Source organism: Kogia breviceps, chromosome 13 (genome assembly GCF_026419965.1).
Source record: "Kogia breviceps isolate mKogBre1 chromosome 13, mKogBre1 haplotype 1, whole genome shotgun sequence".
Lineage (NCBI taxonomy): Eukaryota > Metazoa > Chordata > Mammalia > Artiodactyla > Physeteridae > Kogia > Kogia breviceps.
This window is the reverse complement of record NC_081322.1, coordinates 878,734-906,702: the sequence shown is the minus strand read 5'-3', so window position 1 is coordinate 906,702 and position 27,969 is coordinate 878,734. Positions and strand designations below refer to the sequence as shown.

The window sequence follows — 27,969 nt, the reverse complement described above, 5'->3', positions numbered from 1 at the left end:
TTCTGTTTCCTGCAGAAGGCTCCGGAGGAGGACGGCCCGGGGCGGGCGCTGGGCTGGGAGCCGGGGCGCCCGCTGCTCACCGCCTGCGCGGTGCGCGGCCTCGAGCAGCTCCTGCCCTTCTTCAGCGCGCTCAGCCACGCCTGCAGCAGCAAAGCCACCGGCCGGCGCGCGGGACGCCCACGGAGCCCCGGCCTCTGCTCCCACACCTTCCCGGACGAGGGCGTGAGGCCGGACCACCACAGACCATTTTCCAGCAAAGCCAGGCAAAAAATAGAAGAGACGGTAGAAAAAGATTTTCTGGAAGGGGTGATAAAAACTTGAGCAGCAAAGTGGTTCCATTCAGTTTAAACGTAAATGTAATTATTTAAAACTGACACTGCTCTGAGTTGTATAGTTTCTTTTTCTTTTCCTTTTTTTTTTTTCTTTGTATGTAACGAAACACGTTTCAGGTTGTATTTAATTTAAATATTTGTAAATAAGAACGAATGTCTGACTGTGGCCTGAATCAAGCTGAAATATTATGGGCGCATATTGATTATGGTGCCTAAGAGATCTATATATACATACGTAGTCCATTATGGTCCATTGTTTCACTGTCCTGAGTTGTCTTAAACCTGCCAAATACACGCTGCACATTTTCTTCTGTTGGTTTCAGGCTGTAATTTAGATTGGTTGGGGATTTTTTTTTCCTTTCCCTTATTAACCCACATTCTAGTATCAGAAAGCTGTCACTTCTCTGTCGGAGGCTGGGTAATGTATTACAACTCGTCTCTCCCACATACCTTCACTAAGAGGAGTAAAGAATAATTGAAGCCCGGGCCACACATCGTCCTTGTAAGTGTAGCACGAGCATCTCAACCTCGGTACGGAGTAGAGGTGTGTACAGCCTCCATAGCCACAACTCTGAATTCCTGGTGATGTTAACTGAAGAGAGGTGAGTCATCTAAGAACTGTTCTGGAGACTCTGCTATGAAAAAAATTGGTTGTATTAAGTCTTCTCCGACCTCCTCATTTGTATTAACGATGGTGAATATTAGTACTGCAAAATGCCCGAGGTAACGACGACGGAAAAGACATCACGAGGAACTGGTAATAAATAAAGTTTAATTTTCTAGCAGCCTTCATGAATTTTTCCTTGCATATATTATAAAGTTAATGACTCAACCATATACTTAAGCTCCAGTATTTTACATTAGTGTGATTGATATTAGAGGTAAATTTCAGTTTTTTAAAAAAACTAATAAATTTAACAAGTATAAGGGCTTACCTGTTTCTAAAGAATGATTCTGGTAGTGTTTGTTTAAGAAAAATAATCAAATCTAGAAATAATCCAGTAAGGTGCAGTCTAAACATTTATGATTATAAATGTGTTTGAACCTGTCACAATAATGGCAGTACTATTATCCTGTAAAGAGTTTTTAAAAATCTACTTTCTAAAAAAATACAAAAACTGTCCTCAGAAACCTGGTTGAGGTCTTTCTCCAATCCCTCCAGCCAGCTGAAATACTGCCAAGCTCACTTCGTATGCAAGGCTGTCCGCATTTTCCTGCAAATTACATGAAAGGATATTAGATGAGAAAGACACAGCATCTACCAGGTTACTTGCAACTTTAGGGGAGGGAGCTTTCTGATTTTGTTTCACTAACAAATATTTAAATGAGAACTTTTTTCATCTTTCAGTAACAAACAAGACCCTCAAATAAATGGAAAACGTCCTGTTCTTCTAAATCAGGTAAGTTCCTAGTTAACTAATTTTATAAGCTGATTTGATTATCATGCTAAAGCTCTGAATAAATTCAGCAGAACCTAGTCATTAAAGGCAAGAAGGCCACAATCGGCCTAAAGAGTAAGTAACTCTTAGGGCTCCATCCTCAACCACTAGGGATATTTCTTCACTATATTCTGGGATGGCCTAAGCATCTGCAAAAAAGCTACTGTATCACTTAACGGTAAATATCTCCTTCTGAGAGCTATTTACCCAGTCACCCCACTCTAACTGCTTCAGCTGAGCAAACACTTTGAAGTCTTTGACCCTATCAAGAAAACAGAGGCACAGAGCAAGGCTGTCATTTAAAGGAAATATTTTGAAAAACAAATTGAAAGTCCAGAGACAAAGATAAATTTCAGGCAGTATGGATGACGGGACCAGTTGATTTAGAAATGGACTTGAAAATAACCAGCTATTTTCATAAAGCAACAGGATGTTTTTTAAATGAAGGAAAAAGGTATAATCCACTTCAGGATGCATACGCTTACTATGTGTCAAACTAAGTATGGTTTAGTACACTAAGTATTTATTAGTTATTCATGCAGCAGTTAGAAATATGACACTTTCAGGAAATCTAGAATAAGTTAAAAGAAAAATATTTGGGGGAATTCTGTTCAACTGTGTAACTACTACTGATGAAAATAAGAACCTAAAAGGCTCCATAAATCTCACACATTAGAGATTCCAACACCATTAAAATAGTTTCCTCTCCTGCCGCCTGCCCTCCAGCTCCGCCTCCTCGCTCCTCCTCCCATGTTAGACTCTCCTTCAATAGAACTGTCCCAGCTTACCTGAGAGTCCGCTTCTGCATAGACCCGGACTACGTCTTCCGTGCCAGAGGGCCGGACAAAAGCTCGAGAAAGCCTGTACTTCTTCACCAGCTCATCGATGGCCTCCTGGAGTCCTGGAGGCTTAACTGCTTGTCTTTCGGCATCTGTGGTGCTAATAACTTGCCTGTCTGCAACCTAAGCACAAGCATTTCTCATTTGTTACCATAGCACACTCCCTTTCACAAGCTTAACCCACTCAACATAATTCCCACCAAAAGAGTATGGCCATTTCATGTCAACAGGAAGAGACCCACATTTCAGCTTACTGTACCACAAAGTGTACAGCACTGAGACCGCCACGGACTGCATTATAGTTGTTACTAAAATAATGGCCAGTAAGTACTGTGTGACTTAGTCATTGATCAAATCAACTTAGGTATTTCAAAAAGAGGGTCGTAAGAATCTCCGGAAAAAACTGATCGGAACAATCAGCAGCCATTTCTGTGAGCTCTGGCTTCCATACCTCTGTCTTTCCAAAATTCTCTTGGTGAACGTGTAATCTGGTATAAATCTCTATATAGAAATCAACCAGCAATTTATCTGAAATGCCTTTAAAAATTCTCTCTCTTTCAGCCTACAGATTCTACCTGTCAGCATCTAGCCTCTGGAAATACTCTGTAAACCAGGAATAATGCAGAGGAAATATTTACAATATTGACTCTACAGGCTATCCAGGACTCGCTTCAAAATAATATTAGGGACATGGAGGGTGCTTGTTGAAATCCGTTCTCTCTACACACATATCTTTTAAATTTTTTATAATAAAATCTTTTTAAGTGATACATAATATCATTTATAGTAAAGTTGGAAAGCAGATACTTCTAAATAACAACAGAATGCTTAAGAGCGATTCTGTAATTTTTAAAGATGTGAGAAAATAGTCTTTTCTATGCAATATCTTATTTACAGAATGCAATTGTTTTAGTTAATTTTCAGAAAAGAAGTAATTCTAAAATCTCGCTCACACCTTAACTTTGAGCTGTCTGTTTGGAAGATCTGTATAGAGGGCGTCCCACTGCTGTACGGTCAAGCCCTTCAGAGCCAAGATGGCCTCGATCACCAGCATGTCAGAAATCGCATCACCGGTTGCCTGCAAGATCCAGAAGCAGAATACAAGCAGAGCGTGGACATGAATGTTTCTGTCTCAGAAAACCAATCGCCATGTCCTGGCTGCCCTCCACCCCACCCCCCCACCCCGCCCCCAATGCAGATAACTGACGGGGGGTGGGGGGAGGCGGTAAATACGAACTACAGTGAGGGAAAAAGGTATCCGTGGAAGACAGCAGTAGCTGCAGGTCTACCAAGAATACTGAAACGAACCTGCCTTTAATCTTCCTGCCCACCTGTAAAGTGTAACTAACTCTTAAGTTTCCAGCATTTACACTGTGACTCAAACTTTTACTTACAACTAGATCCCTTTTGAGATACTATGCCATGAGGATGGAACGCCTCACACATGGTACAGTGGAGGAACAGGCGCTCTGGTGCTAAGACACACCTAAAGTTGGATCTACTCTGCCACTGAGTGGCTCTAAGTCAGTCTTTGTTTCTTCATTTATAAAACAGGAATTATAGTGACCCCTCTCCCTCTGTTACTGCGAGGATTACCCAGTGAGGTATGGAAAGTGCCCGATATGTGCAGGGCCCTCAAATATTAGTTCTGGTGCTTTCCGCTGACCTACACTTCGCTCTTCCATTGCCATATTCTCCACTCCAATCCCAACAGTCTGACCCACATCTGTGCCTCGTCAGAGACTCTTTTTCCTGAATTCCCTTGAGAAGGCTGGTTTCAAAACATATGCTTAGATATATTGAGTAGCTGAATCTGCTGACTCCAGCTATAAGCTACTCATTACTTGAAAATCTGAAGCACACAGACATTGTCACTGCATTTCAGTATAAATCTAAATTGTTGCAAGGAAGCTGCCACCACTTCTCCACCCTGATGTTTTATACAGCACATTATTCTATCCACCTTCTGAATAACGTAAAAGTAACCAAGAGTCTGACCTGGTTAAACAAGTCAATCACATTTTCAAGCATCTTAGCAGCTTTCCTTTTCTTATCTTCTACTAATTCTTCTGCTAGTTGTTTTATCTTCGTTTCAGCAGCTTTACTAAACAGTACCTACAACCAAAGCATAACAAAAATCAGAAAACACTCTCCATGCCCCAGTCTTAAATACAATCATCCCAACTAAACTGCTTTTGAAACTCTCAATGAATCTGGAGAAACTGAGGGAAAAATGGCAGCCTTAGAATGTATGAAATTAGTATAAAATACCAAATCAGAACTCAGAAGATATTACAAGGGGGGGTGGGGGCGAGTTCCTTTATGGATTATAGAACTGGGTTATCAAAATATAAAGGTTACGAAGAAAACACCACATTGGCAAAGGTGAACGTGCGTGGCGAGTTTCTGACGTTGCCCTCAGCCAGCTACGCCAGTTCTGGGCAACCAGGCTTCCTTAAGCCTTATCTGTATCCATTTTACTGTGAAGAATATAACTCGTTGCAGTTAGTACAGTTTTCTTGTCCTAAATTTCTAAGGACGTAAACTAAGCAAAAGCAGAAGAGAGAGGTTCGTCTTATGTATCAGGTTACGGCCCACGGTGCCGAGGACATTTAGTGTAGTAAACACCACGCCGCTCAGGGTTCCTGCGGCTTTGCCTTGCCCTGCCCGTGCACGCTTTCAGTGCCTTCGGAGGCCCAGTACCAAGGAGGGAGAGCTACACTACATACTACATACGACACCCGATGACATACAGAGGAGTTTGCTGGCAAACTAAGATGCACACCGGTCACTTGTTCTGTGGAACCACGGCCACTTCCATTCGTTTACCCTCCAGCGGGAGGTCTGAGCGGATGCGACAGAGCTCGCGGCCGCTGAAGACTAAACTGTTTACTATCTATCTGCCTGACCAACCCCTGCATTAGGTCACTGACGTTACACTTTAATTGTATTTTCTAGGAACTCATTCTTCTCATGTTCACGGCCTCTAGAAGCCAATTTTGAATTAATGAAAATTATTTGACCTAGATGACGTTTTCTGTTAGCCACTTCAAATCCATTTATGAAATGAGGCTAGGTGTAAAAAACATTTAATAAAGAAAATTCTGAACGTTATGAATATGCTAAAGACCTATTAATATACGTTAAAATAGTGAATGTTGCTGCGGTACGCAAATTATATCTCAAACCTTTAAACATTTTCTCTGCTGAGAGCCATAGAAAACTTTATATGCCAATTCTAACTACACTCATTTCTAGTTGCTAGTGACTTAATCTCAACCTTTCCAACACTTTCCAATTGACCACGGCTGCTGAACCGGCCTTTTGCCACGTGTGGCCAGATGAAGGAAAATATTTTAAATGGGGTGCATAGACCATCTGGTCGTAGGAAAATTGAGAACTGCGTGTTTCTGAAGAAACTATATTACAGGAACAAATTAGTATGATCTCTTCACACTCAAAGGAAGATCATTACAACCTAAAAGAGCCACAGTTTCACAGAACATAATAATATATCAACTAAATCTTATTCTGTCACCATCCTGATCGTTTCAACAAAGTGCAGTATTACCTATTACCACCCAGGTACAGAATCCCACCACTGACGAGCAGTGCCGGCGAAAGGCGGGTGTCACTGCTCTGGGGAACTTACTGTGCCGTGCCCGTTTGCTTCAAAATAAACCCCGATGTCGAGCTCCTGAGCCTTGTGGTGCAGGTGTTTCACACCAGTTTTAGTACAATAGACGGGCACCTGTAACACACGTGTTTAAAGAAACGACAGCAGTTACTCCGTCAGCAGCTATTCCCTGCGTACCTATCACCCCCGGGAACGAGGCCCCCGGAGCTTAGCCCAGTGAGGAAGCCAGCCGCGCCACGGAAATGCTAAGCGTTGCGTGTCGCTGCGGGCGGCGGCTGCACTGTAGACGCCCACAGCCGGGAGAAAGCAGGGTGAGAGAGGGAGAGGCCCCTGATAAGATGGTGAAAGAGCCCACGCTGGGGAGTGACACGATATAATTGTTTCGGAAAGCTCCGGGTAGCTACAGTGTGGAGAATGGCCTAGAGCAGGGGTCTGCAGGCTTTTACTAGAAAGAGCCAGATAACTAATATTTCAGGGCCTGCAGGTCATGTGGTCTCTGCCACAATTGCTCGATTCTGCCACTGTAACGCGAAAGCAGCCACAGACCATACAGAAACAAACGAGCACGGCTGTATTTCAGTAACGCTAGGAGCAGCTGGCCAGCTGGCCGTCGCCCACAGGCCACTGTCTGCTAAGCCCTGGCTCAGGTTAGGGGGTTTCGAGGGCTAATCCCGGTGGCTGGAACAGCACCAGTGGGTAGCGGAAGTCCTGGATGGATCTGCGAGACAAGCATGGCTAAGGAAAGGAGGCAGCAAAACTGCACAAGAGAGCAAGCTCAAATAATCCTGGCATTTGACTGCATTTAGGGGACCTCGGGAACGGCTAGGGCTGAAAATATTTAATCCGTAAGAGAATGTGTTGAGAAGGACTAGCTACTGATGTTGTCTCTTCAACAGGGCATTTTACTATGAGAATCTTTTGAGACAGAAATTAAGAGAATACTAAAATAACCCCAACACGGAGAATCCCGATGAAAGGCAAGCAACTGGGCCCCAGATGGAGCCCCTTGAGTAGGTCTACTGGGACCGTGTATCTAAATCGGGGCACAGACCAGCAGCCTCCAGATGTGTTTTATTCGGCCTACCCACTATTTCTTTTAAATTCTGAATCAGCTGCCAAGACTTAAAAGGCAGGAAATTCACACAACAGTTCAGATTTTCCGCTCCTCCCGCAGACTGTGCCCCCGCCTCCCGCCGAGGGGGCAGCAGCTGGCCTGGGCACAGCGTCCCAGTCCTTGCCCGCCTGCTGGCTCCCTCCACGCCCCCTGTCCAGACCCTAAAGGAATCCGACTTTGTCACTCCTGCTTTAACAAGAACAGAACGGCCGCAAAAACTACGAAAATGCAGACATTTGAAAACGCATACACACGTTAGAAAATATTACTCTAGCCAGGGAGAAAAAGAATAAAGGCAAAAAGACCCAATTTGGGCCCTGCAGCCTCTGACTCTTAAAGCGGGCAGCACGGTACAAAACCCCACGGCGGTGTACCTAGTGAACAAGCCTACTTCTCAGGAAGACGCCACAGCACGGTTTGTCACGCGGAGTTTGCCCTAAATCTTCCTGCGGAGTGGAGTGGCCACTGGTGTTAGCTAAGTGCCCTTCTGCAGAGGAACAGTACACCTTCCCGTCGCATCTCTCTGTCACGGACACAGGTGTCTGGCTCTCAGCGGTACCTAGGTGAAAGTCTCAGGAGGCTGAGACATGGGATGCTATCTTCCCTGACGTTGATGTTTCAAAGGGGTGACTCCAGGCCCTTATGGAAACCACTTCTGAACTGTAAAACTGGCCTATCTCACCTACAAACGTTGAGATTAATTTCAGAAGGACAGAGGAAAAAAATTGTAAGTTTTCTAAGAGAAATACTCTCAGAAAAAGGAGGGAGGACAGTCTCCTTCCCTTTTAGCATTACGGACAATTTAACTTTTTCTTATTTTTGATTTCTATTGATCCTTAAGTAGACAACAGCTCAGCTTCGCGCACTTCAACCTATTTATTTTTCTGAGGGCATTATTTTCCTCACAGAAGCATCTTACAATAGAAGATAATGATGGGGAAGCTACCAGAAAATGGAAATGTTTCAATACCTTCATAACTTCTTCCAGGTACCGTGTTGAACTTCCATTGGCATATGCAGTTTGCACGACACCAAGACTCAAACTGTCTCCAATCTAGACAAAGACAAACGAGGACAATTACCTTGCCATCAAAAGTAAAGACCCTACGAAAGCAAACCTATAATCAGAGTTTTAAAGGATGACAAAATTATCAGCCAGTTCAGCTGTGCCTTAGTTTTATGCAATAATCAACTCACCGAAAATTTACACGTATGCCAGAAAAAAGGTACAATACTTTTGAGCATTATTTAAAGCAACTGTACAAGGAATCCTTTTTTGTAAAGTCACCTGGTATCACTTATATTACTCCATGGTGTGTATTAGGACTCGCCCTTAGTGTGGTGTATTCCGCGGACCTGGACATGCGTGTGAGGACGCGTTTCCGCCCTCACCGCGTCACACAGAGTATCTTCTGCCCTCAAGGCCCTCGTGCTCCACCTGCTCATCCCGCAGCACCCATCCCCCCCCCCCGCCCCCCGCCTTGCAGCCACGGATCTTTTAACTGTCTCCGCGGTCTCTGTGGGATTTGTTTGCAGAATATCATAGAGTTGGACTCATGCTAAAACACACAGCCTTCTCAGATCGGCTTCCTTCACTTAGTAACATGCGTTCAAATTTCCTCCACGTCTTTTCATGGCTTGATACATCTTTTTTTGTTCTTTTTTCCTTCGCTGCTGAATAATATTCCATTGTCTGGATGGAACACAGTTTATTCGCCTATGAAGGACATCTTGTTTGCTAAGGAATCCTTTTCAAAGAAACCTGTGGTTTCTTGATCTCTTTCTCTTTCGTCCTTAATAAAAGTATACACCGAATTCCTAAAGTACACATTTTCCCAATTGTGATAATTATCATTGCATTTTATACTTACAGCTAACCTGAGATTTCCAAAAGAGCATAACAAAATAAATCTCACGTTACTAAGCTTATCATAATCAGAGTAAATAAATCCCTCAGAGGAGGAGATTTTCTATTTAAACTTGAGGCTCTGGGGAATGATGTTCGTGGAACCCTCATTAAAATATCAGTTACAAAGAAACCAAACCTTCGTAAAGCTGCAAATCATGAAACTTTTTGCCAGTATAAAAAAGAAAAGACTGGGCTTCCCTGTTGGCGCAGTGGTTGAGAGTCCGCCTGCCGATGCAGGGGACACGGGTTTGTGCCGCGGAACGGCTGGGCCCGTGCACCACAACTACTGAGCCTGCGCTCTAGAGCCCGCGAGCCACAATTACTGAGTCCGTGCGCCACAACTACTGAAGCCCGCGCGCCTAGAGCCTGTGCTCCGCAAGCAACGAGAAGCCACCGCAATGAGAAGCCCGCACACCGCAACAAAGAGTAGCCCCCGCTCGCCGCAACTAGAGATGCAGCAACGAAGACCCAACGCAGCCAAAATAAATAAATAAAGTAAATGTTTTTTTTAAAAAAGAAGACCACTCTCTTCAGGTTCTACACCAGAGCCCCAGCATTGAAACGACTGGAATGACCACTTCTCTGTGTGTCTTCTGGCCACGTCCCGTGATCGTGCCTCAGACAGCCGAACGACTGCCTGATACGGAACAATCTCCCCAGTGAGTCCTGCCTGAAAGGGCAGTCCGTCCCCACGCCGTACCTCCAACAGGGGCTCCTTAAGGAAACCGCTAATGAGTGCTGCTATCTTGTCTCCGTCCACAAGATGAAACTGACCATCTGCATCATGGTAGTAGTAAATTATTCTGTCTGCATCTCCGTCGAAGGAACAGCATCTTTCATTGGACTTCATTTCAATTCCTGCCACACAGAGTAATTCAAAATGAATAATTCAAATTAATTGAATAATTCAAAATAATTCAAATAATTCAAATTTCTTCCATCTAAGAAAGGGGGATAAAACTCAGTGTAAAACGTTTTTGGTTTTTCTCTCACACCAGTTAGAAGGGAAAATTCTTTCGGTTAAGTATTGATCATAAGTGACCTTCTGTGTTACATGGAAGCATGTCCACTATGACTTTATGACGTTTCAAGAGGTGTTTAAAGTCATCCTCCCGGGGCTTAAGCAAAATTCAACACGTGCTAGGCAAATAGAGCCTGTCCTCAAGATCTACAAAAATCAAATGTCAGTTGTACAAAGTGTCTCCCAATTTGTAAACTGAAGCCCAGCTGAAAGGAATAAATGTCTTTTTAACTTCAGATAAAGAAACATTACTATCCTTACATGATCAAGCAGAGGGTACAGTCAAATACAAATAATTGGAGTGTTTTGTCACTGAGAATCCTGATCGTTTCTCCTGTGTGAAGCGCTCCATAAACATATGTAATCGTTTTTGTACCTGAATAGAGATAATAGCTTCGAAATCAAGCGAAGAGGATTCATTTAAATGGAAAGAGAACAACATAAAAATAATTATCCTTCCAAACAGAAACCAGCATCTTAGCGCTTTAAATAGTGTACAGGTTTACTGTATACAGGGCAAATTCCTTCACAGCTAAGTGAAAACAGAGCATTCGAAATCTATCTAAGCTGAAACCCGATATGATACGAAAGTAAAATTCCACGTTGCAAGCCAGAGGTTTGGCAATACAGATTCCCACATAGTGTTTTGGAAGCTACAGGTGTTGAACTGAATGCAATTTCCCCAGTACCACGATGTCCCTTCTCATCTGAAAAATAATCGGCAGTGGATGAGGCGTGTGCTTGAACCCTGAAAAAAGGGACTTCTATTTGTTAACGCCGTCAGTAAGAAGAAACACTGGTCATTGAGAGCAAAGGATTATAACCTGTGAATCCAATGGCTCGTGCAACTTGTGTAAAGTTACTGAAACCTCAACAGCTGTGTCACGTCAAATTTTAGCCAATGTGGCTGTTCCTCTGCCATGAGAGCAGCGGCTGGACAAACGCGCCCAGACCTACAGAGAGTGAAACCCCGGCACGGAGCCCAGGAGTGCGTGTGCGGACCGGCCCTCCCGGCGATTCCGATGCCTGCTAAGGCCTGAGACCAGCGCTCCAGAGCCCCGCTTGGGCTCTGCTTTCTCCAGCGGCCGTCGTGCGCCCCGTGAGGAGTCGTGTGGCCTCCGGGCGGAGAGCAGCCTGTGCCCGCGCGGCAGCGGAGCGCGGGGAGAGGCCCGTGCGGACGGCTAGCGGCGGCGGGGCCGGGGCCCGCTCTGTTTGAGAGCGCGCGAAACACACCTGTCACGTACCCTGTGGAGGCTTCTGGTGACTCTTCACAAAGTCAGCCCCACACAGATGGTTGAGCTTCCCCTCGGTCCCATCGTTGAACAGCTGAACCGACAGCCCCTGGGAGAAGTAGTGTTTCATTTCTCTGAGCTTCAGGGCCCCTATGCCGTTCGCACAGTCAACCTTCAGCGTCCTTCGGTCATCTCCGCTGCAGAAGGCCTGGAAAGGAAAAGACATACGCAAGGAAACGTCAGCTTGTAAGAGTGAAGCGCGGCATATACATATGTACATATCAACATCTTCCATTACGTCGGTGAACTCGTCTGCTTTAACCCAGGAGACAAAAGGGTACACGCATTCAGATGACAATTGTCAAACACCGAAGTAAAATGTTACAACACCTTGCTTCGGACACAGACACTGGAACAGTTTCACTGACCGAACAGATGACGGAAACGAAGCTCTGTTAGGCTTTAGCCCCCATCAAGCAAGGCCTCTTACGATGCTATAGAGTGTACTCCACGCAGGCACCCGATACGGGCGCGAGTGCGCGGGCGGCGGCGCAGTGCCGGCGGCGGCCATTCGCTTCCGAGCGCTCTGCACGGCCGGGCGCGCGCGGCTCTTTCCTGTCCGTGCCCTCTCCCACCCGTCCGCGCCCCCCAACGCAAGTTCCGTGAGAGCAAAGGCTTGGTTTTGGTTAACTATGCCTGACAATGACACACACTCGATATCTGCCAATCGGATGAATGACACCCCTCACATCTCGTTCAGGTTTAGGAAGTTAATTCACCTGCAAGAAAGGCTTTCTCAACAGTCGGTGCCTCAAGTATGACGCCAACAGCACCTACGGTACCTCTCCTCTGAACGAACACAACGATAACCGCAAGGACACCACTCTCCTCCCCCAGCGAGCCCAGAACACACTACGCGCCTCACCGAGTAAGTGCCAACAGAGAGTCAGCAGGATACGAGGCCCGGACCTTGCAGAGCCCTAAAAAGGAAAAGGAGACGCGCCACGTTTTTGCAAGAGGAGGAGGGCCAGCAAATATCTAATTAAAATAAATCGTTCAGCTGACGTTACTCGGGCCGCCTGCTGGAAGTCTAAGCCCACTCAGGAGACTCTCACCTGTTTGGTGAGCTCCACGAAGGCCGCAGAGAGCTTCCGGTAGTAGCCCTCCGTGGTTGCCTTTCCGTACTGGCCGCCGGTGTTCCGACAGCACACCATGTAGTGCAGCTGAGGCGTCGTCAGCAAGCCGTAATCTGCCACAGAGACACACAAAGCAATTTGCCACATTCCTTAAGACGGAAGAAAAGTTTAGGACTCGTACGGCGTGAATTTCAGGGTGACAAAAAAAAGACATCTCAGAAAATACAAGAAACACTGACTTTGAAAACTATCCAGAAATATGCATAAAAATCCACTGAGATCATTACATTTCACACTGTCATATGATGATGTGTAATAAGAAATATACATTTGGTCTCTGTCCCCATTTCTGGCACAGCCGCTAAACCCTTACTCTTTTGTTACGTTAATGAGGTGACTTTTAGCCGGCCTGCCGGGGAACCAGCCACAGCATTAGGGAGCTGAACCTTTCAGTCCCACGGTCTCCTCCCCACCTGCAGGGAGGGCAGGAGGGAGCGACAAGAGACTGAGCTCAAACAGAACGGCCAGCGATCTCATCGGTGAGCCTATACCACGAGGCCTCCATAAAAGCCCTGGAGACCGGGGCGAGCGGCCTGCCCGGGGAGCACGGACACTGCACGCCCCTTCCCTTATAGATCTCTACCATCTGGCCGTTCCTGGGTGACAGCCTTTCTAATAAACTTGTAATCTAGTAAGCAAAGTATTTCCTTCCTGAGTTCTATGAGCCTACCTAAGCAAATTGATCGACCCCGAGGAGAGGGCTGTCAGAAGGCCGGGCGATAAATTAATTACTTAGTTTACAAAGAAGCCCAGGTGACTCGCATCTGAAGCGGGGGGGGGGGGGGGTGGGGGGGGGGGGGGGTGGCAAGGCTGGTGGCACTGAGCCTTCAGCCCGTGGGGTGTGACCCTAGTTCCAGGGAGACAGTGTCAGCATTAATCGGTGGTGGAAAAGGCACACATTGGACACATACTGGGTTCTAAAAAAATATGAACTACTACTACTGAGAGCAACAACCAATCGTTCAGTATAGACGGCTAGCACTGTAAAAACAGAGCAACGCAGAAAAGTAACAACTGAGTTCTATTTCCAGTAACATTACAAACTACGTAATTCACATGAACCCTCCTCCCGGAAACAACCAAAAACGCTGAATAAGAGAAAGAAATCTCTTTTCAAAAAGAATTACCAACATTACAAAGGAATTAGGCCAAAATTTACATGAAGACAGAACTCCGGGATGTGAGCAGGGAAACCAATTTTGCTCTGAGGACATTGCCCTAAATAAGAAGTTGAGCAATGGTTCTCGGTGCAAACAGTCCACGCTGGTCTAAGGTGTGCAACTGGGGGGACAGGCTCTCATGAGGCTGACGCCCCAAAGGACTATTCTTCAAACCCTGATTTGAAAAGACACATGTTCACTGCAGCTCTATTTACAGTAGCCAGGACATGGAAGCAACCTGAGTGTCCATCGACAGATGAATGGATAAAGAAGATGTGGCACATATACACAATGGATGAAGTCAGACAGAGAAAAACAAATATCATATATTTTAGATGTTTTAGATTCCACTTACATGTGGAATCTAAAACAAACAAAAAACCAAATGAACTTATTTACAAAACAGAACAGACTCAGACTTGGAAAACAAACTTATGGTTACCAAAGAGGAAACGTGGCACGGAGGGGTAAATGCGGAGTTTGGGATTAACATACACATACTATTCAATACTATATATAAAGCAGATAATCCACAAGGACCTACTACAGAGCACAGGGAACTCTACTCAAGACTCTGTAATAACCTACGTGGGAAAAGAACCTGCAAAAGAATGGATATATGTACACGTGTAACTGAATCACTTTGCCGTGCACCTGGAACTAACACAGCATTGTGAATCAACTAGACTCCAATACAGAATAAAAATTCCATTAAAAAGGAAAAAACCAAGGACCACTCTTCAGTGCAAGAGTGGGTTAGAAGTGAGCCAGCCCCCAGGGCCTACACCCCGGAAAGCTGTCTTGGCACCGAGCAGAGCAGAGGGGGAAGCCCGCCCTGAAGAGCTGTCACCACGAGCACAGGCCTCCCACGGACACCCAGTTCCAATTCACATAAACACGGGATCCAGAACAGCCCTGGCATCACAGAACCTTGTCACCCACCGGCCAGGTAGTACCCCCAGGCCCCAGCAGAAGCAAACACTAAACTCAGCCAGGTAAATACACCTTTATCATAAACCTCAAAGATGGCCCACAAATAATTTCCCCAGAAAACAGCTTACAGTCAAAAACAGCTAAACACACAAGAAAGGCACCATAAGCAAGAAGCAAGAGAAACAGCAAAAGTGGACCAGGATCCAAAAAATATTCCGTGACGAAATCCCTCAATGGTCTTCAAAGTCAAGCACAAGAGTTGTTGGACTGGAAGCGAAAAGTCACTTTAAGTTCTTGAGCCCTGCAGTAATGTAACAGAAACGGTATTTTGTGAGCTCTAGTGTAAGGATTAGGTGAGAGGAGGTGGAAAAGCTCAAAAAAAGTGAGTAAGAGCTTAGACTAGCTTAATGGAAGTGTGTAAGGAGAGAAAAAAACATATTCCAAAGACACATACTGAAGGACGAAACCAAAGGATTTTGTGACCGATATCAAAATTACCAAATAAACATTTACTAAATGACTATTATAGACAGTTACTCAGTAAAAAGCATCACCATCTATTCCACGGAACAACCCAGAAACCTAGAAGCCATTCTTCACAGCTCTAGCCTCACCACATATCACAAAATCCTTTGAATTCATTACTAATTCCACCTTTTTCCATTTCTCTCACTAGCATGTCTTACACGAACTACTGCACAGTCCTCCCCTCTCTTCCCCCTCCCTCTCTCTCCCTCCCTCCCCCCCCTCTTCCCCCTCCTTCTCTCTCCCTCCCTCCCCCCTCCCTCTCCCCCCTGCCCCCTCCCTCCCCCTCTCTTCCCCTTCCCTCCCTCTCTCCCCCCTCCCCCCGCAACAGCCAAAGGGACTTAAAGTGAAAATGTGATCTTATTCTCTGGCATAAAGCCCTTCGACAGAGTCCCACTGCATCTGGAGTAAAGCCCCACCTCTCGCCACCACCTCTAAGGCTTGGAATGACTTGGCCTCTGCTTACCTCCCTAACCCTATAGCCTCTACTGGCTTCCCTCAGTCTCTCTGTGCTGCAGCCACATCAACCGCCTTTCATTTCCTGAAATACACTAAGCTGAAGAGAGAAATGAGCAAAAAGTTTGAAGAAAAGAAAAAAACATCACTCTCAAATTCTTCTAGGTTAAAACCCTAGAAAAGTGATGGTTCTAGAGATAGAATGACAGTCCTGGAAAGTTCAACCGTTCCGGGGATGACAGAAAGAACACAGTTTGGGACAGGGTGAGACATGACTCAGACGAATGCTTTCAAACCTCAGGCCAAGCCTGTCAACAGGTCACGGAATCTACTTAGTAAACCCAGCCATCATTTCTGCATTTTTTTAACAAAACAGATGAACACGTCATTGAGTATGGGTAAGTACGGTTCACTGAAACTTTCATTTCAGTCATACACACAAGCACACGAGACACACGTCACGACGCAAAATCGCTTTCTTACTGTAGGTTGTGATACGCAGTGAAACAGACTCCTGGAGGGTTGTATGTATGTAGCAGGTAGTCAAAAATGGCTGATGAACTGATGAGCGAAAGAATAAAAGAATATAGGCAGCTGGAGCTATGGCAGTAAAGACACTCATTGAGAAATGAGGCAGGATGAAAGGGAGAAGTGAGGGACACCACATTAGGAGAGAGAGAAGAGGAGACCGCGGACAAGGCCAATACGCAACAGTGGCCAAGGAAGCAGAAGTTAAAGAAAGGGAGAGGTCACAGTGTGGACTGTTGATGTTACTTCAAGTGATGTCTCTTCACAGACATCAACTGAAATAAAAACTTTAAGATATAAATTCTGAGAGTTATTCTTAGATCACAGATCCCTTTGAGTATCTGACAAAAGCTATGACTCCTCTCCCTAGAAAAGCGCAGGTGCAGGTAACGCAGCACGCTGTATCCAGAGGCCCACAGGATCCCTGCAGCTTAACCAAACACTCCCTGGGAAGCCCAGGCCCCAGGTGAATTCCCGCTTTACAACAGACGAGTGATGGGGGAGACATTTCCCTGCAGAGGCAAGGAAGAAGAGCAAACAGAGAAGCAGACCAGGTGAGTCCTGGAAGAGGCCCGGCCAACTGGGAATGAGGGGACACACAGGAAGTTGAGGGGGTCGGGAGAAGGTATTTTAAATGAGAGACGTGACACCAGGAAAATTCACCCCCACACCCAGTGGAGTCACGGCGCTCACGTGAAGCACAAGCAACGTGAGAAGAGGGTTCCAGCCTGCGCTCTTGCATTTACTTCTGCTTCAGTTGATACAACAGGGAAAACCGCCTGTCAGAACTGCAAATCATGACTGCAAGTAGGCCGAAGATATTTTCCATCATTATTTGACCTGTTCACAGCTGACTCCACACGTGACCAGCTATTCGGGAATACCTGACATTGACAAAAACTCCCCAGAATGAACTGCTTCAAGTTACCTCAGGGCTTTTTTTTTTTTTTTTTTTTTTTTTTTTTTTTTTTGCCGTATGCGGGCCTCTCACTGTCGTGGCCTCTCCCGTTGCGGAGCACAGGCTCCGGACGCGCAGGCCCAGCGGCCATGGCTCACGGGCTCAGTCGCTCCGCGGCACGTGGGATCTTCCCCGACCAGGGCACGAACCCGTGTTTCCTGCATCGGCAGGCGGATTCTCAACCGCTGCGCCACCAGGGAAGCCCCGGTAAACATTTTTAAAAATTTATTTACTTATTTATTTTTAGCTGTGTTGGGTCTTCATTGCTGCGTGGGGGCTTTCCCTCATTGCGGCGAGCAGTGGCTCCTCTTTGTTGCAGTGTGCGGGTTTCTCACCGCGGTGGCCTCTCTCGTTGCGGAGCACGGGCTCTAGGTACGTGGGCTTCAGTAGCTGTGGCACACAGGCTCAGTAGTTGTGGCTCATGGGCTCTAGAGCTCAGGCTCAGTAGTTGTGACACACGGGCTTAGTTGCTCCACGGCATGTGGGATCTTCCCCGCCCAGGGCTCGAACCCATGTCCCCGGCATAGGCAGGCAGATTCTTAACCACTGCGCCACCAGGGAAGTCCCCTCAGGGGTTTTTATATCAGGAAATTCAGGCTTATAAAGGAAGTTGTCTAAGGTCAGCCTTGCCTACCTATTATCTCCTACAGGTAAAATATAATAGACAAGCCCAGAAAATTTTTTTTAACTTTAACTTAAAAAGCTAGTAGTTTATATCTAGGAGTCCATTTTTTTTAACTTTGTTTATCTGTAGTTTCAAACTTTTCTAAATTAAATATATATTTATTTTGTGATTTTTTTTAAAAAACTTTTTTAAAGATTAATTTACAAGTCAGGATAAATACATACCATGGAATTGACCTCCTAAAACAGTCACACCGTCTATTACAGACTGTGAAAGTTTCTCACTGCTGGGCCTAGGAAAGAAAAGGAAGAAAATATTACATCCCATCCCGAGACCAACTGAGCTGCTAGTTCTAAAAGCATATGCAGAAATTCTGTGCTACCAGTTTCAGAATAACAAGTCCATTGTATTCGAACTAAATGAAACCTGCCAAGCCTGAAAACTCTGAAAAGATAATACACGTAAAGTGTAAGCATTTTCCATTAGCCTTTCACAATATATTTCTTGGAAAGAGTTTGGCTTTTAAATGCATGTAGGAAATAGATATAAAGGATACACTAATTAACCTACCCAAATACCTTTTCAGGTTTGACTGTAACAACACGTACACTGCCTGAGAACACTGACAGTAAATACTGAAACCACAGAGCGAGCATAACCCAGGTCTGGGTATTAAACCACCAAGCGTACAGAACCTAGTTTTCATTTTAAGAAGTCAGAATAAATTATTTTTCTATCTATCTGAAAATAAGATACATAACTGCCTTGTAGAAAAAGATGTTCTATATCATTTAAACTAGCTAAGAGATAAGAGGCAAATATTGGGTTGGCCAAAAAGTGCCTTCGGTGCCTAAGTAAAAATAAAAGACACACTTTTCATTTTCACCAAGAACTTTATTGAACGACGTAATCACCCTCTTGTCCCACTACCTTCTGCCATTTTTCAGGCAACTTCATAATTCCACTCTTCCAAAACTTTTTATCTTTTTGAGCAAAGAACTGTTCTAGGTACCTTTTACAGTCTTCCAAGGAACTGAAATTTCTTCCATTAAGAGAATCTTGCAAAGACCGAAATCAATGGAAATCCGAAGGTGCAATGTCTGGTGAATACGGCGGATGAATTAGAACTTCCCAGCCAAGCTGTGACAGGTTTTGCCTGGTCATCAAAAGAAACATGCAGCCTTGCGATATCCTGATGGAAGATTATGCACTTTCTCTTGACTAATTCCGGACGCTTTTCATCGAGTGCCGCTTTCAGTTGGTCTAAATGGCAGCAGTACTTGTTGGAACTAATCATTTGGTTTTCTGGAAGGAGCTCATAATAGAGGCCTCCCTTCCAATCCCACCCTATACACAACATCACCCTCTTTGGATGAAGACGGGCCTTTGGTGTGGTTGGTGGTGGTGCATTTCATTTGCTCACGATCTCTTCTGTTCCACATTGTTGTACAGTATCCACTTTTCATCGCCCGTCACAATTTGTTTTAAAAACAGAACGTTTTCTTTACGTTTATGTAAAAAATCACATGCAGAAATACCGTCAAGAAGGTTTTTTTCGCTTAGCTTACATGGAACCCAAATCTCAAAGCAATTTACATAACCAAGCTGGTGCAAATGATTTTCAGCGCTTGATTTGGATATTCTGAGGATGCCGGCTGTCTCCCGCATGGTATAACGTTGATTGTTCTCAATTAATGTCTCGATATGATCACTATCAGCTTCAACTGGTCTACCCGACCATGGAGCATCGCTCAACGAGAAATCTCCAGCACGAAACTTCGCAGACCACTACTGACACGTTCGCTCAGTCACAGCGCCTGCTCCACACACTGCACACATCTTTTTTGCGTTTCGGCTGCATTTTTACCTTTCTTGAAATAATAAAGCATAATATGCCGAAAATGTTGCTTTTTTTCTTCCATCTTCAATATTAAAATGGCTATACAAAAATACACCAATTTTGATAAGTCTGTTTTTAAATGGATGCTGATTGACAGCTGTCACATACAATCTAACAAAACTGTTCTGCATGAAGTTAAAGACAACTAAGAGCTACTAGAGACACCTTACGGGAAAAAAACGAATGAAGCTTTTGGCCAACCCAATACGTGTGCAAGACTTTACCGTGAGATAATAACTTGCTTCACGACATAAGTCACCTGGCTATTCTGTTGCCTACAGATCCACAAGCAAGGGTGTTTGGAAGTCCCTCTGGTAACACACTAAGGGTGAAACACCAGTCTAAGCCATTCGGAGACTGAGTAGAAGTTTCCTTTAGAGAGAATCTCTGGCTAAAACCAGATCTTATGCAAAAGAGAATGCTTTTAATCTAACATTTTACAATAATGCCTTTTTGTAAAGGAAGGTAAGAGCTGACAAATGTGACGAATGCGTAGAAATAATATAGATGGTTAATGCTTTCCAACGAACTCCAGCAAGGGAAAAAGGATCTATGAACCAACAATAACACAGGTTATAAAGTAAATCTCTAAAACTAACGACTTACAGTCACATGTTCTTACTCTATGGGGAAAAACGTAAACCCACAGAAGTAAAGGGACGGCGACGTTTGCCAAGTGCTTCTCTTGTGCCAGGACACGGGTGTGTTGCGTGTATTACGTCATGTAATCCGCAGGGAGGATTGCATGATGTACACTCATCATCAGCACCGTACAGGTGAGTAAAGGCAAGCTCCAAAAGGCTAAGCGACCTACTCGGCCCGTACGGTAAGTGTGAGAGTTGGGGCTCAGACTCCAAAGCCCAAGCTGCGGTAGTGACTGAGCTCCGACACCCTACTGAAAAGACCAGGACGTGGAGAAGCCTCTCATGGCAGTTCCACTCTACTCGACTCTTTTGGTTTGGCCTGGGTGCTAAAACAGGTGCAACCACCTATGTGGTGTTCCCAAGCAGCTTTCACCAGTCGCTCTGACGGTCACCTGGTATCTCTACCGATCACCACGAAGGCGTCTTGGTGCAGATTCACAGCTGCTTTCTCGCTGACGTCCACCAACACTCTGGGCAGCTCTCGTTCCTCGGCGTTTGCCAGACAGGTGGCATGCTCCTCCCAGGATGGGGCCAGCATTTCACCCAAAGGGTCAACCAGTTTTACACCGTTGTCTTCCTTGAAAGAAGAACAAGCGATAAGCCACCCGTGCAGAGCTGTGAGGGTGAGGTGAGGAAGTAAACCCAAGCTGTTTTTCCCCCGACAAAAGACGGCGCTGGCCAGGAGGTTTCACCGGTGACCACGACTGAAGGCCAGGCACTGGACTAGGTGTTGTACAAACGTCACCTCAGTAAATCCTCACAACACACGTTATCTGGCTAACTAATAATCCTACGGGCACGCCAATCTTACTTTGAGAAAACTGAGATTCAGAGCAAGAACTCCGCTCATGTTCACACAGCTAGCGTCAGCTCTGATAATTAAAACATCAAGTCCACCTGACTCCTAAATCCAACAGCCACGGTGCCACACTGGCCGTTTAAAAAGGCTGTCATCTGAGCATTCACCATCAATTAAGTGATGAGGCACAGCTGTAGCAGACCCGGGATCCCTGGAGATCCTTCTCGCTATGGCTGGACTCAAAGAACACACTGAGCAGCGTGTCAACCAGCGGGTGGCACAGAAGCGGGACACTGACGCCCAGCTCTGCTCTGCTCAAATCCCTGGAAAGAAAGGAAGTGCAGGTCGGAGTGAATGTCAAAGGAAGGAAATAGCTCAGAACTGCTTTAAACAGTGCTTCTGAAATTAACAGTAAGTGTGGGGCTCTGTCTACAAATCATTAAGCAGTTAAGGTGATTCAGCCATTTAGACCCTTACACCTTCAGAGGATCCACATTTAGAAGCCGAATAAGCAACATCCTCTTGTTTTGGGGTGGGAAGGGAGGAGGTTACAATCCTTCACTAACCCACAGAGCTTCAACTTGCTGCTGATTTAGCTACAAAGGCAAAAGTCTCGTGTCCTAGCAACCAAACAGAAGCATGTTATTGAAGCCACGTGTTAGTTATAGGCCAGCACGCAGTATGATGGTTAAAATGTGTCAAAAGGAATACTTCAGAAACTGAATTGTCACAAACACCAGACCCATCAGGCCTCATCAGTATTCTGCCCAGTTCTCCCCTTTGGATCCCTGGAGCCATGTGTTTAGCTGTTCACTCAGAACGGGAAACTTTTCCCTAGCTATGGAAAAGCTGTGTGAAAATTTTCAAACTGTGCTAAGCCTTTTCAAATACTTGCCCCCTCCCCTCCCCCCAGCTTGCCTCCAATCTCTTTAATCTCTGCTAAATTAACAGAGGCAACACTTTTTATTACTGATGCTGTCTCAATACAACTAACTCGGAAGGACATTGTGTTACTTCTCAATAGGACACACTCCAAAAAATGACCGTCTCATTTCACTCTCTCCACACCCTTTAAAGAGTCATGAGCTAGATGAACCCTTGTTAAGAAAAGAGTTGTTTCAAAAGTGAAGGCATATGGCAATGAGAAGGCACATTCCTAGAATTAGAATTTGTACTTTGGGTCAAAGTGCTCAGAAACTAAGGTTTCGTCTTGCAAATAAACATTTGCTTTATCGGAGCACAAATGCATTACCTCAGGATTGTGTGATGCTGTTACCATGACTCCTATAGTAGATTTGGTCTGTTTTGACCTCAGGACAGCTAATAATCCCATTCGAAACATGACATGATCAAGATGTTCTGCTTTCGTTCGAAATCCAGCAGTCCCATATTGAAGTGTGAGTCCATCAGGCTTGGCATGTAATGCTGACTGCTTTGTAACAGCATCTAAATCCATGCCTACAAAATTAAGGAATGTTTTTCAGGCGTAAGAAATCTTTCAAGGACCATCTGGTTCAAAAACTGCCACCCCAAACTAATCTGCCTCATTCGGAACCTCCCCCCAAAATCCTACGTTTGAGAGAGGAAACAAATGGTAGAATAAGTCCCGTAGGTTAGCATTACCTGTGGTGTTTGTTCACTTCAGGACAGAAATGAGACTGTCCCCAACAATTCCTGGACCCAAGGCAAACTTAAAATGGTCCATTCCCAACTAAAATGAAGATTCTACACCTAGATTCAGAGAATCCTACAAAGGACCCTATTATTTTACAAATGGGAAAACTTAATTCTGGGTATCAGTTAAACCACCTAAATTTTACATGGGAAGCTGCTGACAGACTGAGGCCGAAGGTCACATTCTCCAGCACACTGGGGCTGCATATACAAAATACCTGGGAAATCTGTGTAGTTCTTCTCCTATTCCTCCCAGGCTACAGAGACCTATTCCCAAAGGAAAAGCAAAGGGCAAAAGCCTCCTTTCCAAGACTGCCCAGACCTCCCGGTACACCTTGCAGTGGATTTTTGTATTTTCATAAGGGAGGATCAGGACACCCTTCTAAATTAAGTTCGGGGCTTCCCTGGTGGCGCAGTGGTTGCGAGTCCGCCTGCCGATGCAGGGGACGCGGGTTCATGCCCCAGTCTGGGAAGATCCACATGCCGTGGAGCCTGCGCGTCCAGAGCCTGTGCTCCGCAACGGGAGAGGCCACAACAGTGAGAGGCCCGTGTACCGCAAAAAATAAAATTAAATTTAAAAATAAAAAAAAATAAATTAAGTTCGGAAACTAGCAACATCTTCGTTTTACCTTTCATCAAAAAAATCAAACATCAGCCCTTAGCCCGCTACTACTTCCTTCTCTGGGATACTCCAACTTTAAGTGGAACTTGGGGCTTCCAACTCTTTGTTTTCTTTATTGTCCTTCACTGCGTCAATGAACAAAAGTTAAATGTTTGCTTTTGTCCAGTTGGAAAAAGCTGGCATTCAGGACGATAATTTAGTTTGGCCTAGAGCGATCAAATCGAGTTCACATGCATGAAGACGTTGTATTAAAAAGTGACCAGCCGTCAATGTACCGTGATTATTTCTAAGGGCGTAAACCAGCTGTTACGTCCAAAAGTCTTTAAAAAGAAAAGAGAGTCAAGGTAAAATGTTTCCACCCTTTCATGCGTTTTAGGTCCTAAAACTACTTTCAACGAGTATGGGAGGGACTTTTACTGAAAGTATTTTCAAGTCCAAACTGTCCACTTTAAAAAAGCTAAGAACGGCCCCCTTCCCTCCATTCAGTCTTCAGCACCTCGTTAGTTCCCCTCTCCTCACAGCCCCCGAATCGCCCCACGTTTCCTGGCACCCAGCCCTGACGTCCCCACCTAGGTGATGGACGAGACCCCTTCCCCAGCTCGAGACCCTCGGGCCCGCGCCTCCAGCCCGCTCCCGAGCCGCAGTGGCTAGTAGGTGTGTCCCGCGCGGCCCGCGAGTCAGTCCGCCATCCGGCCCGTTAGCCTGACGGTCGGCCGAACCCCTGCGGACCGGAAGGTCCCCTTCTCGCCGCCAAGCCTCTGGGCCCCGCTCACCTCTGCCGGGAGACACCCCTCCCCTCCCCCACTCACCTCCACAGCACGGACCACCTCCCTCGCCGCGGCGGGGGTACCAGAGTAGGCAGGAACCAGACTAGAGAGGTCGGCGTTCGCAAACGTGGCCCTGCGTGACTTCCGGCCCAACGTCCCGCCCCTCAGCCAATCACAGAGGGGAAGAGTCCGCGGGCCAGGCCCCGCCTCCTTGCCGGTCACGCACGCGCGCCTCGCGCCTGCGGAACTGCGGATCCGCGTTGCGAGAGGGCTTGGGGCTGTTTCCTTTGAATGACCCGGAAGGGTGAGGCCCCCGCGGTGGCCCGGGGGTTGGGGCCGAGGGTCGCGGGCCCTCAGAGCACTGCGACCGGCAGATACGCAACCCCTGACTCCAGATTCGGGTCTCAGAGGGTGGCAGGTCCCGCGTTCCTGGGAAGCCGGGCTTCCAAGTGGTCCTGGATGCGGGGTACCAGCCCCGATATGAGGCCTCTAACCAGGTGGTCCCGGCCCCAGTGAGCGCCTCCCGGCTTCCCGCATCCCCCTCTCGATTCTCGAGGTTCATCTCCCAAACGTCTGATTCTGTGGAGCCTTCTCGTGCCCCACCCCCTTCCCCATCCCCCCGCCCCAGCTCGCACGAAACGTCATTTTATTTATTTACCTGTAAGACCCCCTCACTAAGCCTGGGCCCCTCGGGGCAGAGGCCAGGTGGATCCAAATCGCCCGGACTCACAGGATGCCGCCCGGGGCCAGGGTGGCTCCCGAGAAAGGCGGAAAGGCCCACCCGGGAGGGGCTCGTGGCGCTGGGGCTGAGGGGCGGCAACTGGCGTGGAGCGCGGCGGGGCCCGGGAGACCCGGGAGCCGGGGGAGGTGGAGCTCCGCCCCGCCGGCCCTGCGGGCTTCCCTCGCCGCAGCGGCCAGCTCCGCCCCAGCCCGACACCTGGGTGGAATTCGGAGGCTGGGCCCCTCGCCTTTCCCAGAATTCAGCCTTGCAGAGCGTCTGCAGGTGGTGATTGCCCAACCACCTACAACGGAATAATTCGGAACACTTGTTGAGAGCCCGGATTCCCTGATCCAGATCGGAAGCGGGGGCTGGGGATAAAGGGACTGGGAATCTGAATTTTAACGACGTATCTTGGAGGATGTCGTGTATACTAGATTTGGGGGCCAGGAGATAAAGCAGAAGAGTGTAAGTGTCCCGGCTTGTGCCCCTAGCTCTCGACGCGTAATAGCGCTCCTGCGAAGCTGCTTCCACGGAAAGGGAGCTGCGGGAAATTCCTCTGGACACCGCCGACGTTGACAAATCCAGTGTCCCTGGGCCCTTCTGGTTTTCCTGACAGGTTGATTTCAAGTCAGCATGTCCGCTTCAATGAACGAATGCCTTCAACTTCAGCTGCTGGAGATGGAAATGCTGTTTTCTATGTTTCCTAACCAAGGAGAAGTAAAACTTGAAGATGTCAATGCCCTGACGAATATAAAGAGATATTTGGAAGGCACAAGGGAGGCACTGCCACCCAAAATCGAATTTGTGATTACACTCCAGATCGAGGAGCCCAAGGTAGGTGCCCTGAGTGGTTTTAATTGTTGCCAGGTGCCCAGTTTATATTGGAAACACTTGGAACCTGAGCTTCCTGTCCAGGAAGCAAATAGAGAATATTCCAGATGCATATATGGAATATTCCAGCAAAATATGGGATGACCTGTAAGTTGTTTTCAAGAAAGATCTTGAATTTTACATACATAGGCACACCTTTTATACCAGTATGCCTAGTGTTTTGGTTTTTTTTAATAAATATGCCTAGTGTTTTTATTAAACACATCTTGCAGTCTTCTACTGCCATTATCATTCTATTCACTCATCCATTTTTACCAATCTTGCTATTGTAGTATGCACTACCTTGTACATATGTTATGATTTTCACAAACCTAAAGATTGTCTTTAGCAAAGCTGGCTTTTAAGGGGTGCATGACTGTTTCTTTGATGGCGCCATAACACTGAAAGCAGACGCAGATGGGAAATCTAAATTCTGAAAATGAATTCACCTTCCCCTTCTGATGCATTATCTCCAGGAACGTTAGCATAGCCCAAGAAACAAGTGGGCCAGGCATTTGAGAACCGCTGTGCTAGCTACTTCCTAGTCAGCCTCTGGGCGCCATTCCCTCAGAGGAATTCCCCGGCTCCCCAGACCGGATGCCGTCCCTCTGGTCCCACCTTGCAGCGGACCCCTCTACTTTTCTATGGCCATGCTTCTCACCTTTGCGGTGAAATACTTGCTGTGTATAATTATTTGTTCAACGTCTGTCTCCTTCACTAGGCTCTCGGCTTCTTTCTATGAAGGGCAGAACTAGTGTCTAGCTTCTTCACTTCTTGATTTCAGCATAGGGTACCTGACACATGGTAGGTGTTGGATGAATATGGGAATGAATGAATGCACACATGGAAGGAATTTATGTCTGTAAAACTGTGTTTGTAAAATTGTGCACTCTCTGACACATAGCTGACACGTAATAGTAGCAGTAACTATGACATTTATCAGCATCGTGCAGTGGCCATGGATAAACTAGCTTATGTGATTTTACGGTACTTAAATCTATTTGATTTTCATTTTAAGGTGAAAATTGACTTGCAAGTAACCATGCCTCACAGCTACCCCTACGCAGCACTGCAGCTGTTCGGACGGTCATCCGAACTTGACAGACAACAGCAGCTCCTTCTCAACAAAGGTCTCACTTCTTACATAGGGACTTTTGATCCGGGTGAGCTCTGTGTGTGTGCAGCCATCCAGTGGTTGCAGGACAACAGTGCCTCCTACTTCCTGAACAGGAAGCTCGTGTATGAACCGTCTACACAAGCAAAGCCGGTCAAGAACACGTTCCTCCGCATGTGGATCTACAGTCACCATATATATCAGCAGGACCTACGAAAAAAGATTTTGGATGTCGGGAAGAGGTTAGATGTGACAGGATTTTGCATGACGGGAAAGCCGGGGATAATCTGTGTGGAAGGCTTCAAAGAGCACTGTGAAGAATTCTGGCACACAATCAGGTACCCCAACTGGAAACACATTTCCTGTAAGCATGCCGAGAGCGTGGAGACAGAAGGAAATGGGGAGGACCTGCGGCTTTTCCATTCTTTTGAAGAATTACTTCTTGAGGCGCACGGTGACTATGGCTTAAGGAATGACTATCACATGAATCTCGGCCAGTTCTTAGAATTTCTCAAAAGACACAAAAGTGAGCATGTTTTCCAGATATTGTTTGGTATCGAGAGCAAAAGTTCTGACTGCTAGGAAGCCACCAAGAGACCTCTGCTTGTCATCTCGCTAAGTTAGCATTTCTATTAGTAAGAGCAAAATAAAAGGACCAGTGGCGGTTAAGCATCATCTGTGGGGAACCTATAGCTCCAGCATTTTTCCCTGGAAGTGAAACACAGAAGGCTTTTAACTTTATAACAGTGCAATTGTGACGTTACCTCCATGTTCTTGTGTTAATTCAAAGCTATTTAATGGTCAATTAATAAAAACCTGTCGGTTAAACCAGTGAAGCTAATTTGATCAAAAAGGAGTCCAAAGCCCAGTTTAATGGCAGTAGTCAAATCGCAGCTCCGAACTCATAGATATGAATAACATTTCTCCTTTTCGTGTTGCTCGCATGCAGGTGAC

The 27,969-nt window shown here is 46.1% G+C and overlaps 3 protein-coding genes across 24 annotated transcripts in view; 2 read left to right on the top strand and 1 right to left on the bottom strand.

Annotated features, from left to right (window-relative positions):
- Positions 1-1,705, top strand: part of DOP1A (DOP1 leucine zipper like protein A) — a 113,001-nt gene extending 111,296 nt beyond the window's left edge. For 12 of the 15 annotated variants that reach the window (XR_010836152.1, XR_010836154.1, XM_067011237.1 and 9 more), the window contains one exon: positions 16-643. Coding sequence is in view for 12 of the 15 variants with exons in the window: in XM_067011237.1 (XP_066867338.1) it covers positions 16-321 (306 nt within the window). In the remaining 3 variants the exon portion in view is untranslated. Of the gene's footprint in view, positions 1-15; positions 645-1,680 lie in introns of those variants that run through there. The other 3 variants (XR_010836153.1, XM_067011239.1, XM_067011240.1) reach the window with 3 other exon arrangements.
- Positions 427-25,344, bottom strand: PGM3 (phosphoglucomutase 3). Of its 7 annotated transcripts, none has more exons than XM_059083915.2 (13): positions 24,969-25,344; positions 22,500-22,705; positions 20,841-21,025; positions 18,129-18,196; positions 12,639-12,772; positions 11,536-11,731; positions 9,971-10,128; positions 8,332-8,415; positions 6,263-6,361; positions 4,609-4,725; positions 3,566-3,688; positions 2,560-2,733; positions 427-1,546 (listed from the first exon to the last, which is right to left on the bottom strand). In XM_059083915.2, the coding sequence occupies exons 2-13, from the start codon at positions 22,701-22,703 to the stop codon at positions 1,457-1,459; spliced, it is 1,632 nt and encodes a 543-aa protein (XP_058939898.1). In that variant the 5' UTR covers positions 22,704-22,705; positions 24,969-25,344; the 3' UTR covers positions 427-1,456. The 7 variants fall into 7 exon arrangements, with proteins under 7 accessions (XP_058939898.1, XP_066867347.1, XP_066867344.1 ...); XM_067011246.1 differs by having other exon boundaries at positions 20,841-21,021; positions 24,969-25,229; XM_067011243.1 differs by having other exon boundaries at positions 24,353-25,130.
- On the top strand, positions 24,531-27,851 carry RWDD2A (RWD domain containing 2A). 2 transcript variants are annotated; one of them, XM_067011248.1, is made up of 3 exons: positions 24,532-24,614; positions 25,648-25,865; positions 26,920-27,851. In XM_067011248.1, the coding sequence occupies exons 2-3, from the start codon at positions 25,665-25,667 to the stop codon at positions 27,595-27,597; spliced, it is 879 nt and encodes a 292-aa protein (XP_066867349.1). In that variant the 5' UTR covers positions 24,532-24,614; positions 25,648-25,664; the 3' UTR covers positions 27,598-27,851. The 2 variants fall into 2 exon arrangements, with proteins under 2 accessions (XP_066867348.1, XP_066867349.1); XM_067011247.1 differs by having other exon boundaries at positions 24,531-25,865.
- Positions 27,852-27,969: the final 118 nt, after the last annotated feature.

Excerpts from the sequence above, each read along its gene's own strand:
- PGM3 (XM_067011242.1), bottom strand. The coding sequence starts at position 22,703 with ATGGATTTAGATGCTGTTACAAAGCAGTCAGCATTACATGCCAAGCCT. Across the intron at positions 4,726-6,262 it reads AAGCAAACGGGCACGGCACA|GTACTGTTTAGTAAAGCTGC; the intron begins GTAAGTTCCCCA and ends CTTTGGTTGTAG. Across the intron at positions 2,734-3,565 it reads ACAGACAGCTCAAAGTTAAG|GTTGCAGACAGGCAAGTTAT; the intron begins GTGTGAGCGAGA and ends GCTTGTGCTTAG.
- RWDD2A (XM_067011247.1), top strand. The coding sequence starts at position 25,665 with ATGTCCGCTTCAATGAACGAATGCCTTCAACTTCAGCTGCTGGAGATG. Across the intron at positions 25,866-26,919 it reads TCCAGATCGAGGAGCCCAAG|GTGAAAATTGACTTGCAAGT; the intron begins GTAGGTGCCCTG and ends TTTCATTTTAAG.